This window comes from Triplophysa dalaica, chromosome 21 (assembly GCF_015846415.1).
Source record: "Triplophysa dalaica isolate WHDGS20190420 chromosome 21, ASM1584641v1, whole genome shotgun sequence".
Taxonomy (NCBI): Eukaryota; Metazoa; Chordata; class Actinopteri; order Cypriniformes; family Nemacheilidae; genus Triplophysa; species Triplophysa dalaica.
Window position 1 is genome coordinate 2,469,164 of NC_079562.1, and position 15,604 is coordinate 2,484,767.

The following is a 15,604-nucleotide window of genomic DNA, read 5'->3' on the forward strand; positions in this document are numbered from 1 at the left end:
TGACAAAATGTTTATATGCTCTCCTACTCGTAAGTAGGATAAAAGTGTCTGCCAAATGAATAAATGTGAATGTAACACATATGTTTTTTTTTAATAAATCAATACATTCTTTTGTATATTTAAAACCTTTATTTGTATATTTAAGTATTTGTGAATGTTTTGTATACCAATTCTCATGAATAATCGTGATAAAACTTGATATTATCATATTCATTATACAAATGATATAAATTGTGAATAACGAAAGAAAAGCCATAATATTGTTTCCCATGTGGATTTTTTTCCTGGTTCATCCAAACCTTTTTGAAATATCAAATATATTTATAACATTCTGCCTATAAAACGAAAACATAATTATGCACGTGAGTTTAATCCATATAAAAAGCAAAAATCCACATCTATAGAAGTGTTTACAGCTTGGTAATTGGTTTTATTTGCCAGTGATGTAAATTAAATACTTTATTTTTTATAATATAACAGTGAGATAAAGTGATGCAGCGCGCCCCTGCTCTTCATTGCGGGAAACCCCGAGCAAACGGACCTGCCAACGCCCGGCGCAGAGAAATAAACAGAAAGGATACGGTGAGTGCCAAATGGCTCAAAATATTAACCATATTTCTCTCACGTTAACCAATATCATTCCTGAATGTGTTGGAGTATCGATTTATGATTATTTACGCTATGAAAAGATATATATTTTTGATTGGAATTCAACGAATGAAAGGCGTTATATGGAACCGTAGGGCAGTTAGCACAGGCGGCTAACGTTAGCCGGCTGAGGAGAACGGCAAAGATTTTACCTCGAACACTTTTGCAGCAACAATCATATTATTTTAATACGTCTCGACTACTATTCCACAATAATACTTTATGTACAGCACATTTGTATTAAACATAAAGGCCTATGGTGGCTTTGAATCTGCATCCGTATGGTCAGAATGTTAATGATAGCTAACTGTCATCATTTGTTATTATTATGTCGCATTGAATCGCTTTGTATCTGTGTCAGTCATACGGTGATTTTTGTGGTTGTTATAAAAAGATTTTGCAGTGCACGGTTGCCTAGTTGAAATAAGATTTCAAGGACTTACACAGCTGTATATCCAGCATCGTTGGGAATTACAATATTCAGGATTGATTTATTATTAATTGTTTGGCCTTGAATCAGTGTTTGTGTGTGTTTGGCATGGATGACAGTGCAGAATCGTGTTATTGTTGATTTCAGCAACGTTTTGTAATCATACCCTGGCTCCTGCACACATGATTATTGATTATCTCAATAAATGTATGGGATATATATGTATATACATGTGTGTGTCTCTCTACATATGCATTCATGTAAGATTATTTATGACATTTAATGATTTTGATAGCCTATTTATATAAATACAAAATTCAAAGACCTCCAACATGTTGGTTTGAATGCTTAATCAGATTTGTGGTTGCTGCCAGTTCTCACAAACCCCATTGTGTTATGAATATTTCTGACTTTGTTTTATGCATGCGGTATATAGTCAATGCCTGATGTTTACTTTCAGCTGGTGTAAAATGTGAACGAAAGGTAGTGATGATGGATACTTGCATCCACAGTACTACCTTTAGCCCAGTTCTCTCTGTAGAACCAATGGTCTGAGGAGACCAAACTTAATGGGGTCATATGACATGGCTGAAACGAAAATTAACTTTTGTTTTAGATGTAATGAGATGTGTGGACACGATTTTAAGGTTAATAAATTATGTATTTTCCACATATGCATGTTTGTATCTCCTCTTTGCTCCGCCTCTCTGAAACGCACAGATTTTTTACAAAGCTCGTCGCTCTGAAAAACGAGGTGTGCTATTATTGGCCAGTTAACCAGTGTGTAGTGATTGGTCGAATACTTCAAGCGTGTGACGGAAATGTTACGCCTCTTACCATATTTGGAACATCAGTTTCCAAAGCAATTGTACTGACAGGTACGCCCACCTTACTTACGTATACATTTGGGCAGTTTTGGTCAAATCATAACACAAACTGACGTAGATTTGTGGGGGTGTGGTTACACGAGGTGATCATTTGTTCTTTTTGATAAAATGCATCTTTTGTTTCGACACTTTCATTTTTGCAATGTTAAGTGTCTATTTCATGCATGGGCAACATATAACACACAGAAAAACACATATTCACACCATATGACCGCATTAAGAACTTAAGAAAGAGGTGGATGCAGAATTTGAATAAAAATGACAAGACGCAGGAAGTTTTCCTTGCATCATAATGTGTTTTGCAACACGTTCCTCTCGCTTGTGGTCATTGAGGAAATGCTTTTTCCGGCCAGATGAATTGTTAAACATCAGAAAGGAAGAAGGACGAATTAGAGTCTTGAAGAATGAACACATTCAACAGCCAGATCTGTTCTTATAGTTTTGCAGGTGCAGTGGAACACTAATGTTAGGCGTATATAAATGAATGGTTTCTGCCCTAAAAATTAGCTGGATTTGAGCTAAACAAAGAATTGGGGTGAGGTTGACTAGCAGCACATGCTGATCCAAATCCAACCTGATTTTAAAGAACAGGGATTTACTGTCTGACATGCACTTGGTCGTGGATGGCATTGCTTTACTCAGTCTGTTGCTGAATCTGATCTGAAGTTTGGCCTTAATCCAGTTTATTATGCTACAGAACTCGCCACTCGATTTTTACAAAAAGTGGCTCTTGCCCTGATTTCTGTAAAAATCCATGATTTTGGCGAATGGACGCTTTGAGAATGTCATTTGTTGTTGAGATAGTTAGTTTTATTATAATTCAACTGGATTCGAAGTATGTTTTTATCAACATCTTGACATCATGGAGGTGTCTTACATTTTAGGCCTACACTATGACTCGGATGAGTTTTTTTGGACAGGTAGCAGCAGTCACCAGAGGACCTTGAATATTGTTTTGCTTGTGGGCTTGCCACTAACAGTAGATTTAGGTCAGGCCTGACATCCGCAGATTGCAATGTTTGAGAGGAAGGAAAAAGCTGGGATGGGCTGCCATCTCCTCGTCCTGACCATCTGTGAGCTTGTGAATTCTCAGACTGCTGCAGAGGCTCAACTGCGGCGTGAACGGCAGGAAGTGGACATCTTACATCTCTTTTCTCAGTTTCCCCTACCTACGCACACTGGGTAAAGACTGTCAGTGTGCTTCCTTTCTCCTTTACTGTGTACTATCCACTGGCTAGGGGTCTCAGTGGTGTGGCTTGTGGTTTAGGGTACTGTTGTGATGCGACTGAAACGATGACGTTATGCTTGAGTTGAAAGCTGCAGTGACCCACAATAAGAAGGGGGGAACGGCTGTCTCAGCGGGATGGGAGTCAGGTTTTTTGGAATGTAAAATGTAACGGTTGAAAGGTTAGTTGTTTGGTATCATGCTTTGTTGTTGTTAGAGGTTTTGTGTTTTATTACAGTGTATCATTTTAATGTTTCTGGGTTTCTGTTTGGTTTGAAGAAACAGTGGAACAGAAAATCCTATTTAGATACTTAAGCCACATTTTGAAATGTAATCTAACGGTACTGTTTAGCGTGTTGACAAAATGTTTATATGCTCTCCTACTTGTTTAAATCAAATTAATAATAAATTTAGAAATTGAAATGTAATGTATTTCATTAACAGGTGGCATCATCTGCAAAGAAATTGTAAACGTTTTTTGGTCCCAATGTGATTTTATTAGGTGTTTGAAGTCGGTTTTATTTTTTTGACACGTAGCTTTTTGGGGGAATTTTTTTACTTTCCTATTATATGTGCTTGTCATGTTATACCTTTTTAAATAAATGATGTGTGTGATTTTTATATTTTGATATCTGATGCAGTCACAACTTGCATGAGAATGTGTGCATTAGTATATTTGATCAATGAGCAACATCTATGAGCTCCTGACTAACTTTTTCTACTAGGAACATTGTTGCCCCTGACAGAAAATGTTCAAGCTCAAAATTTAGGGACACACTATAAATCAATGCAATGCAATTCTTGACATTTTCCCCAAAATAGCTGTCTTACTGACAAATACTTTGTAATTCGGTGAGTTGAGTCTATTATCATCAATGTGCCGTTTTATTTTCATTTCAGAGGGATATGACATTACATTTTTATAAGTTCTTTTCTAAAAGTTTGGAAAAATCTGCAGAATTCTTAAGAGAAGCTTTAAGGGTTAGTAAAGAGACTCCTTAAACTCTGAATACACAGAACCAAATTAGTATTGAAAACATTTGAACCAACAGAAAATCCAAATATCTGGAGCCCTGATAAGTAATTCACGCACTTTTAATAACACAATTAGACACATTTAGTATCAATAGATAACAGTTTTTACCCTGTTATCAAACAATACAACAGACTGAACAGAATCAAATGTGGTTTAGATGATTAAACAATTTAGTTTAGACATAATATATTCCTTTTATTACTTTGTGTTTTAGTAACATCTAATGTTACCTTTCACCATTGTTTGTTCTGTGCACTGAATCTACATATGTGACAGCTGTCAACATTGTTATGTGCTCTGATTATATCTGCATGAACCATGTGAATTTGAAACACTATTTATGACGGTGTGTTATGACCCTTGTTTGCAGATCTTGAATGTGAACAGTGGATTTATTAAAGCACAGCTATGCAGACGATCAAGTGTGTTGTTGTTGGCGATGGTGCCGTGGGTAAAACCTGTCTATTAATCTCCTATACAACTAATAAATTCCCTTCGGAATATGTACCAACGGTGAGTAGTGTTTTTTTATTTCTTCACATGTCGGATTGTTTTATTTTGTTTGAATGGATTGTCAAACCTAACCTGTCTCCAAATTGCTGTTTCTGAAATTCTTTGCTAGAACTCATTGGCTTTAAAGATTAGTTTGATCCTTGTGGAAACCATAAGATTTGTTATTTCCGCATGTACAATGGTGACATTCTTTGCATTCCTTACAGGTCTTTGATAACTATGCAGTTACGGTTATGATTGGTGGTGAGCCGTACACTCTTGGACTGTTTGACACTGCAGGTACAGTAAAAATCGACAGTTTATTTTTTATATGACACAGGCATATTCTCATGTGGTGTCTGAATTCATTGGAGAAGTTTGTGAGCAGATGTGAAAAAAACATGGTGATGATTGTCATTGTTATAGAAATTAGATCTCGGGAGCCTTTTTCGAATTCCACACATTCCTGTGGAGGGTTGTGAGCTTTAAAAAGTTTGTTTAGGGAGTGCTGTCAGACCCAGAGTCTCCATCTCTGTGGATGCTCACTTGCACCCTCAGGCGTATGACCAAACAATCTTCCTTAGCTGATCTGCAGTGCTCAGGCTCTCAAATACAATATTTATTCTTTTATTTCCACTTCTCTGCAGGTCAGGAAGATTACGATAGATTACGACCCTTGAGCTACCCCCAGACAGATGTATTCTTAGTCTGTTTCTCAGTTGTTTCACCTTCTTCGTTTGAAAACGTCAAAGAAAAGGTGAGTTTGTCTCCTGGTTTTACTTGCTAAAGTTTGTGTAAAATGTCAAGTAATTTATGCTGCAGTAATGTTGTGCATGGTTTGAAAACATTGTTTGGTTGAGGCATTAAGCATAAAACTGATCTACTTCTTTAGTGGGTACCTGAGATCACCCACCACTGTCCAAAGACCCCCTTCCTGCTGGTGGGGACACAGATCGATCTGAGAGATGATCCCTCAACCATTGAGAAGCTTGCCAAGAACAAACAGAAACCCATCACTCCGGAGACAGCAGAGAAGCTGGCTCGCGATTTGAAGGCTGTCAAATATGTGGAGTGCTCCGCTCTGACACAGGTAAGTCTCACTGTCATGCAGAGAACATACATGGGATCATAAATGTGCATGAGCATATTTCATCTACATCGCCGACAGAAACTGCCTCTTTGGTTGGTTGTGGAACATGTTAACATATCCTCAATGAGATTGCCTGTTTATCTCATTAACTGGCAGAAATGAACTGTTTATGTTTGCAAAGAGTTACAGGTTGACACAATTGAGAGAGCTGAATCTAAATCCTATTTAAATTATGTTTTTACCTTTGTGTAACCTTTGCCCGGTTTCACAGACAAGGCTTAAGCCTAGTCCCAGACTAAAATGAAAGTTTGAGCTGTCTTAATTGAGAAGAAATTGCCATGACATAGCTTAAAATATGCAATTGTTTTGTCTCAAGGTGCACATCAGTAATGTTTTTATCTAAGGCATTTGAATAAAGGCGACTTAAATATCCTAATAAGTCATAGTCCTGGCTTAAGCTAAGCCTTGTCTGTGAAACCGGACATTATGTCAAAACGAGAAATTGGAAGCATAACAGAATTTAGCAAAGAGACACCGTTGGGTTGTTTTATCACCTGACATGCGATTTATGTGTCTTGGAGTAAAACCGAAAATGTGAAGTAATGCTGGCTGATATCTACTATTATTGGTCACAATTTGATTGGATTGGAAACATTGGGTATTTCATATTTGTGGTTTGTTTCCCCTCCCACGTTGCCTTTTTAATGTTGGATCATAAGGTGATAAGCTTATTTTGATGAAATTCTCCGCTCTTGTTTTAGTATCTCTGAATGTTTCTTGTCCTTTTTTAACAAACCACTTGTTTACAGTGTATTAGTAAACCTGCCTGCCAACTGTTTTGGATGGCTGATTTGTAGATTATTTCATATATGGACATTTGACAGCTTAGTTTAGATAAGAGGATTGTGATTGGAGTGCGTTTACAGCCCATTTAAAGCTTTAATGTCTTGCAGTTGGCATCAACAAACTGAAATTACAATTCTGTCGCACAGTGTCCAGTATGTTGTGATGGTTCTTTTATTACTGGTAGGCCTACATGGGAACTGTGCTTGCAGAGTTTCATTAAGAGCTCTAAAAGCAACAAAAAGTTTCTATTTTTAAGAAGCTATGAATGACTTCAGGTTAACTCTAGTTATCAAACTGGGATTTTATTGTATTTTCACTGTGAAACCTATAAAGTTGCCTAGCTTTTTTCAAGCTTATAATCGTACAACAAACGCTTGATTCTGCTCTTCTTGTTCCTCTCAATGAGTCTAGCTGCTGTGTTCTTGTGAAATGTGCTAGTTCCTCTCTTACATCTGCTCTCTCCTCTTTTTCATCTGATTTCTGTAACTGCTAACCTTGCTGCTTTATTCTCTTTCCCTCCCCTCCTGTCTTTGTAGCGAGGTCTGAAGAATGTATTTGATGAAGCTATCCTAGCTGCCCTCGAACCTCCTGAAACACAGCGAAAACGGAAGTGCTGTATATTTTAAAACCTCTCTCTCTCTTTGTAATGCCCCACTCCTGTTTGCTGCTTCCTTAAGTTACCTCTTGTTCCACAGAAATGACAAGTTTCCCAATCTCTTAAGTGACGATATGTAACTAATTTCACCAACACTAAAGCATTGTTTGCTTATGCCATTGAATTTTCCGTTTTCTACTGTTTTTGTTTGTATTAAGGATACTAAAGGTAGACCTGGATCATGGGTATGACATTTGTCTCCTTTTTATAGTAATCTCTTTTATTTATGCACTTTGTTTCAAAATAAATAATGTGAAAGTTTACAACCATGGGTTGCTTATGTAGATTTTGCTCTTAAGTATTAATATGTTGCTTTAGACTTTAATCTTTCATAGTCTTATTTATTTTTATTTAGGAGCAGAATAAGCTCAAATGAAGCTGCTCAATTTAATCCGTTAAGAATCATCATTCCTTGTGTCAGTGTATTTATTTTGTACTACATCACGTGTATTATAAAGGTAATTCTAATCTAAATAACCTATGGCTACAGTTTACAATTTGGTGCCATTCTTATCCATACTTCTTCTTGAGAGTTTCAATGGCTTAATATAATCTTGTGAAATGATTTGTGCCATTAATAAAGGAGAGCTGCAATTGCCATTATTTCAAGCGTCTTTCTCATTCATTAAATACTGATGCAATTGAACCAGAGGAATATGATTGGTTCTGGAGGGCGTGTATATTTTACATTGTTAAACATACATTATCCACAGTGTCTTGTACAAATTGTACCTTCCACCAGTTGGTCACAAATAAATCCTTCTTTATGGCTAACAGTGCGACTCTGTTACAGCCCTCATTGAATCCTGCTAACAGCTTGGGACTTAACAATATCTTTTCAGTCCATGCTTCTTAAGGAAATGTCTTTTAGACGTATTGTTTCTCAGTGAGACTGGCTGCTACTTAAGGCACGTGCACAAAACAGTGATTCTCTTACAGTCACCTGACTTTTGTCAGCAAACAATAGTGATTGTGATGGTGTAGTTTTTACTCTCTGCCCATACGAGGGCAGTGTTGTAGCACTCTCACACAACAGCTTTCATTCTCAATATCATTTGTCTTTGTTTATGTTTTGTTGTTTCACCCAGAGGCTTGAGTTTCTGTTTGGCAGTCTCTTCACCTCACCAACCCTTCGGTTTCTGAGCTTGTGTTTGCTTGCTTCCAATTTCTTGTTTGACATTTTGTTGTCAGATAACAGCTCAGCATGGCTATTATAAGAGATGTTGAGACTGCATTAAATCTGCCCAACCAGTTGAAAGTATTTTGGTTTATTGTTTGGACACTTACTGACATTGATTTGCTTTTTTGCAAAGCAGTTCTCTCAATGTGATCCCTGTGGCATGTGAATTTTCTTTTAGATGTCGCATCCACCATTTATTTTATGCTTATTTGTTGGAGATGTTTTTTTATGTTTCTCATTTTCAGGTGTCTAGATTCTTTTGTGCTGTGATCGTAACATAAATTTTTAATTTTCTGCTAGAGCTGGGCTATGCATAGAATTATAAGTAATTTTATTAAATGAACATGAAATGCCTGTCTGTAAAGACAGTGTTTTGCAAGTCTCAGAGTTAAAAATACAATTGTTGAATTTGATTGTCAGTGAATTAATTAAATTCTGATTTGGTTAGGTCAATATTTATTTACTATGTATTGTTATATTAATGCATATAAATAAGAATAATTTTGAATCTACAGTGGGTTTTTGGAGACCTTCATTATATTAAATTTGAAGCTCAGCCCTACTTATCCAACAGCCCTTCTTTAGGCACTCATGTTACCCCAGCAGCAAAATGTTTCATTACCCCAGTCCTCATTCATCTTATTTAGCTTTTTGTCTGTGTGCTGACCCACCTTGAGTGTCCATATCTCCCTTGTTTTGTCTTCGCAGAAAGGACTAAAGAACGTTTTTGACGAGGCGATTTTGGCAGCCCTGGAGCCCCCCGAGCCCAAGAAGAAGCGCAAATGCGTGCTGCTATGAGTTCTCTATTCCCATCGCCCCCTCCTCCCTCAATCCCCTCTGTGCTCTGCTAAGGCTGGTCCACAGCTTTACACTTTAAAGCAATGTGTAAAAAAAGTGAGTTTCAATATTTGCTCCGCAATAAAGATATAAAGACTACCCAACCATGCACATCTACACATAAACACACGCAAGCAGCTCACATGCCCGTTAATATAAAATGATATATATTTTAGTTTTGATTCCTGGGGTCTTACTTCTGTACTTCATGGTGACATGCCGCCAGCTGAATTTTGTCACGTTAATGGGTGAGTTTTACAGTAAAGCTTTGCAGACGCTCAGTGACCCGTCTTAAGTAGTTTTAGGTCGTATCTGTTTTCGTTGTGCTGTTCAAACACTTGTCTGACCTAAGACACGTCAATAGCCCAAACGTAACCGTATTTTGAGACATGCACTAGAGTCGTTTGTAAGCTTCATCTCACGCTTCAACAATATCACCTGAAGTGCTTAGAAATGATAGCTCCTTTTTCTTTGCCAATATTCACTTTAATAGGCATCTGAGACCGTTGCCCCGTATACGTCTCCGTTGTTTTCCGTGGATAAATATACTCCTCGCAGTGATTGGCCTATCTCAAGCAGGGAACTTTCTAACAGTGTTAGCAGAACATGTGGCGTGTTTGAATGCGTCGCTCGGGACCATGGAAGCGATTTTTCCAGAACTTGTGATGCATGTAGGTAAACCTCCTGGTTCCTTTGGATAGGTTAACATTTTATTAATAATATTGTAAGCTGACAAATTGTTGTAGGCTCCAGTTGTTTTTACCAAATGTTTCTTTTTGTCGTTGTAATTTTATTTTAATTTTCTTTGGTAAAGGTTCACTCCTTTCATTTGTTTAGGGCTGGATCGCAGCAAATCTCTGATCCACTTGTGATTTTAAGGGCGTACATAATATAGGAATCCATTTGAAGTGTATAGTAGTTCATGCCAACCTCTCTGACGGATGTAAGTCTTTCAACAGAACCAAGTCGTGCAGCACAGGTGGATCAGAGGTTTTGGATTTCCAGTCTTCACCTCTTCCTATTTTTTTGTTTTGTTTTTATTTTTGTTTTTGTTTTGTTGTAAACCAAATGCTCTGTATGAAGTCTCTCCTTTGTACTGTATATGCATTCTTTTGAGAAAAAATATTAAACTTATACCTTAATTGCCTTTGATCATGTTCTAGTTCCTGTTTTGATGTCTTAAGGAGGTAAAATAAGACAATTACATCTAAAATGGGTTCCTTTGTCTAGTTTTTTGGTAAATCCACCAGTTACATCAGACTTTGAGCCTTCTGTTAGTGTTCAGCGAGAGATCAGCGAGACCGTATGGTGGTCAGACTTTGTATGATACCTTGATTCGAAGATACTGTTAAGCATTCTCTGCCAGCAGGGTGTGCTGTAGGACCGATAGTTGTGGTTGAGCTCTTAATATTAGTCTGACATTGGGTAATACTGAACATAAAAACCTTCCCAGTGACCTATGTGTCTAACACTTATGCCAAAAGGAAAGAACAGCTGGATTCTTTTTTTCTTGGTGAGTATTCATGACTTGCACCTTTCAGGGATAAAATCAGTTTTCTGTGTACCACCCGTAATGTCACATCACCCTCCCAAAATGTTCTGAACTGCTCGAACTTGTGCTTCAATTTTCACCTGCCTGTCTATAAAATTGGCTTAGCGTCCAAAATGCCCATTTAGAATAGCAGAATTATTTGCTATGTGGTCCTTTATAATGAAGTGCAAACAAACATAAGAAAACATCTGCAGTTTTCCATAAGCCAAATAGTTTACAGTAAATGCAAACTCAGTTTTCATATTGTTAATTCATTTCAAACTCCTTACTGTACGTTCTCATTGAAGAAATCACGTCATTATTACACACATTCATCACCATGTCTAACACGTTCTGCTCAAGTGCTATTATTTTACATTCCCTGAGCGTTTAGCGGCACGGCTGTAAGAGTACACTTGTGTTTAACAGCCGCAGAAAGCCATCAATTATGTGTGGAATGGGAGACATTCCTGCGTGTGGTTGGTGGGGGTGTCCACCTGCAGAAGTTCACTCATTATCAGGCTACAGCTCCAATCTAATTGACAACTTTGCCAGAACTGCAACGCAGAAGCTGTCTGTTATGAAAACATCCCCAGCTGTGCTGTCGTCATTGTGTTCTGTAAACTCGCGCTCAACTTCTCGGGTGAATCGGGTGTCAAGAACATGTCAGGATCACATTTCACTCCAACAAAAAGAAAGTTATATTTTAAAAATCGTTTTACGAGATTAAATGATTTTAGTGTTGACTGGTACATTTCATGTTGGCAGTCTGTTTATATGTATATTTTTGTTTATTTCTTGTAGACCTGTCTTCATGGTGCGTGTTTAAACATTTCTTTATTCTTAGTTACAAAAGGGAAGATCTCATTTTTGAAGATATAATTATTGTCATCCTCTGACTGTACCATGTGCATCATCGTCAATGTGATGTTCTACAGGTCTACCTCATGAGCTGCTCCTCACAATTCCCAGGTGTCTTGTTCTGACATGGTAAACTTATCAGCGAATGGTTATTTGTAATCTGTGTAACCCTGTAACAGATTGTTCAAGCTGTCCGACACGATTTCTTCTGGTTTTAATTGGATGAGTTGAATAGCTGATTCCAATCCAAAGCAAACATTGCTCTTGACATTCATTTCATTGCCGTACGATGTGATGTTTCCCCTCTGGATGCCATTTCTCTTCATCACGTCTGAAGGCCGTGCCGTAAGCCTTTGCTCCGGCGGGGGACGATTTCATCCAGAGGTAAACCTTGATGGCTTACAAAAAACATGACATCCCATAAATATCAGGGAAAGGTGCTACTTTAAATCTTAAAGGTGGTGTTAAGCGTAGGTTTGCATGACAATTGATGCAGCTACAGATGTGCCAGTCGGAGCCAAACATGTCGGGATGTGTTGAAAGCTGAGGCTGTGGACTGAGACGGCTACGAGCGTTGAAAAATCTAAATCCCACATCTCTTGCTCCCAAACTCAGTCTTGCATACCTGCCATGGCAGCACCGTAAGAACACTCAGTCTGTCTTTATATTGGATCGGCTTTGGGAACATTTTCCATTTTTCCCACTGAAATAAACCTGCTGATGTTAGTTCTACCTCCTTTGCGTCTACTTTAGTGCTACTAAGCAGAGATTGTGTTTTATATTTGTAGAAATAATACGGCCGTTGTGCTACATGAGAACAAGCAACAGCTCCTTAAACTGTTTTTCATTTCACTTGTGAAACGTCCCGTTAACTGGTAATCGAATTTTGGTTGGTTTGAATGCGTTTGATTCCCTTTCCTATTTTTATTCAACGAATATAATTGTTCTAGAGAGTTTATTAATTCCTTTGGGTTCAAAGGTAGGCGTATTTGATCAATTTCTCTTTCTGTACAGGCTTCTTGCCAGGCCCGTAGTGCACTCATAGTGAGGAACGATGATTTAAATTCCAGAGAAGCCATGAGTGATGGCTCGGATCATAAATTTGGATTATTGTGACGTGCTTTCAGATACATGTGTCTCATCCACGGGCCGTTTCCGATGGCCATCACATATAAGAAACCCCTCAGGTGTGTTGGGATGTCAATGAGAAACCTCATCTCGTGTGTTGACAGATTGTCTCGCTCGCTCACCGAGCCTCGCTTCCATATCACGGAGGCAGGACAACCATGTCCAAACTAGAGATACCAGCATGCAGTCTGAGTGCAGGTGGATGGATTTTGGTTTGTGAGTTGATAGATTAAGCGTAGCTCTATTTAGGACTGTATTCTCTTTTATGTTCTTATGGTTTTGGTATTTGTGACCTTGTGAGAGTCTCTACACCTGTGTCCTTGTGCTGAATGGAAAGCACCTCTATAGTTTTAGTAATTGCATCATCTCTGAGATATGTGGATACAAATTTAGATTCTTGATGGCAGGCGGGCTTGTATCAGTCTAGAAGGCCTTATATATCACTTTATGATGGATGAGGCCTGTGTTAAAATTCTCAGCGATTCATAATAAAACAATATTTTGTGTTAAAGCCCTGCTCCAAGTGAAGAATCATGTTGTCCACTATGATAAACATAGTTTTTTAATGGGGAATGGGAGTTATTTTATTGAATTGTGCATTAAGTATAGCCTAACTTTGGGGTTGGCTTTATTGCATTTTACATTTACACATTTGGCAGACGCGACATACATTGCATTATCCATACATTTGCTTCGAAGTATGTGCAATCCCCTGGGATCAAACCCATGACCTTGCCGTTGTTAACACTATGCTCTTACCATTGAGCTACCGGAAAGCTTTATTGGCACTTATTTGTCTTAAATAACAGCAGCGTCTTGTAAAAGCTATTGTCTTTTGTTAGCATTGCAGAAATATTTATAATCCTTTGTTTATTTATAAAGTATGTTGAGTATAAAACTACTTTGCGTTTCTTTAGATGTAATATTTTGAATGGTTAATTCTTGTGTGCTGTAAGGGTAAATTCACCTAAAATAATCACAATTTATTCTTATGTTAATCCAAACCCTTATGACTTTATTGCTAATTATTACACGCCTCATTGGAATGCTTGATTCTGACATATATTTGTTATATATTATATTATATTATATATATGACATAATTTTTACAAATGATTTAACCAATTGCCTGTTTGTGACAATTGAAAGTATTTCTTACCTTTATAACCGGAACTTAACTGCTTCTCCTCGCAGAAGGTCTGTATTCTGTAAAAATGGTAAATAAAGCCATACAATAGCTTTGTGAGGGGCATGCTGAAACTTCATTTCATCACATTTGGTTGATGCTTGATGGACAAAGTATATACAAACAAAAATGCAAATTTTTCCCTTTTTTTGTAGTTTAACACGCTGTGGTCTTTAAAATATAAAGTGATTAAAGCTGATCATGCTATGTCATGCATTCTGACTTCTTTACACTGTTAAACGTGCTGGCTTCTCATGCTTAACATGGTCAACTTGTTAAAAAACTAGTTAGACGTATGTCGTAGTATTTTTGTACTTGATACACTCCACCAGCACTCCAACTTGTTTCAGAACGTTTTTTCTTATTCTGGATCCCTGTGTCATCACTGGCCAAAAGCACGGCAAGGCCAGAGCCATTGAAAGAGAGTCGCGTCTTCTCCTTTGACTCCAATGGATTTGTGTTTTCACAGTTTCAATGGTTCCTGGAAGTTACTAGCAACGCATGGAACTGCGACTAAACAGGCCAACTGAGCAAACTTCTAGCCCATTTAAATACGAAGGCAATTTTTTTGTATAAAAAAAGAAATAAAGCATTTAAAGAGAAACATAACTTCCTGGAACTATCTGAAGGCTCCATGAATCCAGCGTTTTGGTCTTCCGTTGGCAGAACTCTCTCTCTGAATGGCTCGGGGCAAGGCGAAAGAAAGAGCCTCCCACGAGCCAACCGATGAAGAAGACCCGCTTACCATCAAAATGATCTACGCTGCATCGAGATGGGCTGCGCTGTGCTGTTACTCTTGTGATAGTGTAGTTTAGGTGTGTCTGTTTGTTCACGGCATTTCATTGAAGGAAGTTATATAAACGTTGGATAGAACGCTGGATTTTGAGATTTTGAAACTGATAGATGGTACGGTCCCAGTGCTAAAAGATGCCAGACATGAACTGCACGCGGTATGTCAAACTAAGTCATACATCTGTGTTTTGTTGGCAATCGGCTGGCTTAATGTTCAAAACATAAAGGGATTAATGTGATGAGTTGTTGCTCACTCCTGGTGCAGTTCCATCCCATTCTCCCCATTAGTCCCACCTCTAGCAGCTCGTGTTTTTGCAGAAATAATCGCACAGCTATATCTCTCTTTTAAAAATTTGATCAAACTAAATAAATAAAAGATGAATTCAATACTACTATGTAGGCACTCAAGACTAAGAGACTGCCTGTGATGCGCAATCAAAGGATTTGGGAAAAAACTAAGGTGAGCAAATATTTCTCTTGGGGATTTCGCTAAATTCACTGTAATGATCATCAGAATGCAATACAAGCAATTTCAATTGATCTATTTAGGTTATAATATTGTTTGAAGTGTAGAAAGTGTAGTTTTACTGTTAAGAGACATTTATCAAACAACCTTTAATGTTTCACTACCGCAGCCTCTCATGAATCAAAAGAAAAATAAACTTTGGTATGTGAAATACTTCTGTTGGTCTGTGCCACGAGGGTAAGCCAAGACAACTTGACATCTGTTGATCCCGGTTGATTCTAGTAAATCCATGAAAAAAGTTTGCTAGCCTGATG

General features: G+C 37.8%; 1 protein-coding gene across 2 annotated transcripts; it reads left to right on the plus strand.

The window, feature by feature from the left end:
• Positions 1 to 10: 10 nt before the first annotated feature.
• On the plus strand, positions 11 to 10,476 carry cdc42 (cell division cycle 42). 2 transcript variants are annotated; one of them, XM_056734209.1, is made up of 7 exons: positions 11 to 29; positions 481 to 582; positions 4,597 to 4,739; positions 4,946 to 5,018; positions 5,366 to 5,475; positions 5,611 to 5,808; positions 9,198 to 10,476. In XM_056734209.1, the coding sequence occupies exons 3-7, from the start codon at positions 4,635 to 4,637 to the stop codon at positions 9,285 to 9,287; spliced, it is 576 nt and encodes a 191-aa protein (XP_056590187.1). In that variant the 5' UTR covers positions 11 to 29; positions 481 to 582; positions 4,597 to 4,634; the 3' UTR covers positions 9,288 to 10,476. The 2 variants fall into 2 exon arrangements, with proteins under 2 accessions (XP_056590187.1, XP_056590186.1); XM_056734208.1 differs by lacking the exons at positions 11 to 29; positions 9,198 to 10,476 and adding an exon at positions 7,191 to 7,912.
• Positions 10,477 to 15,604: the final 5,128 nt, after the last annotated feature.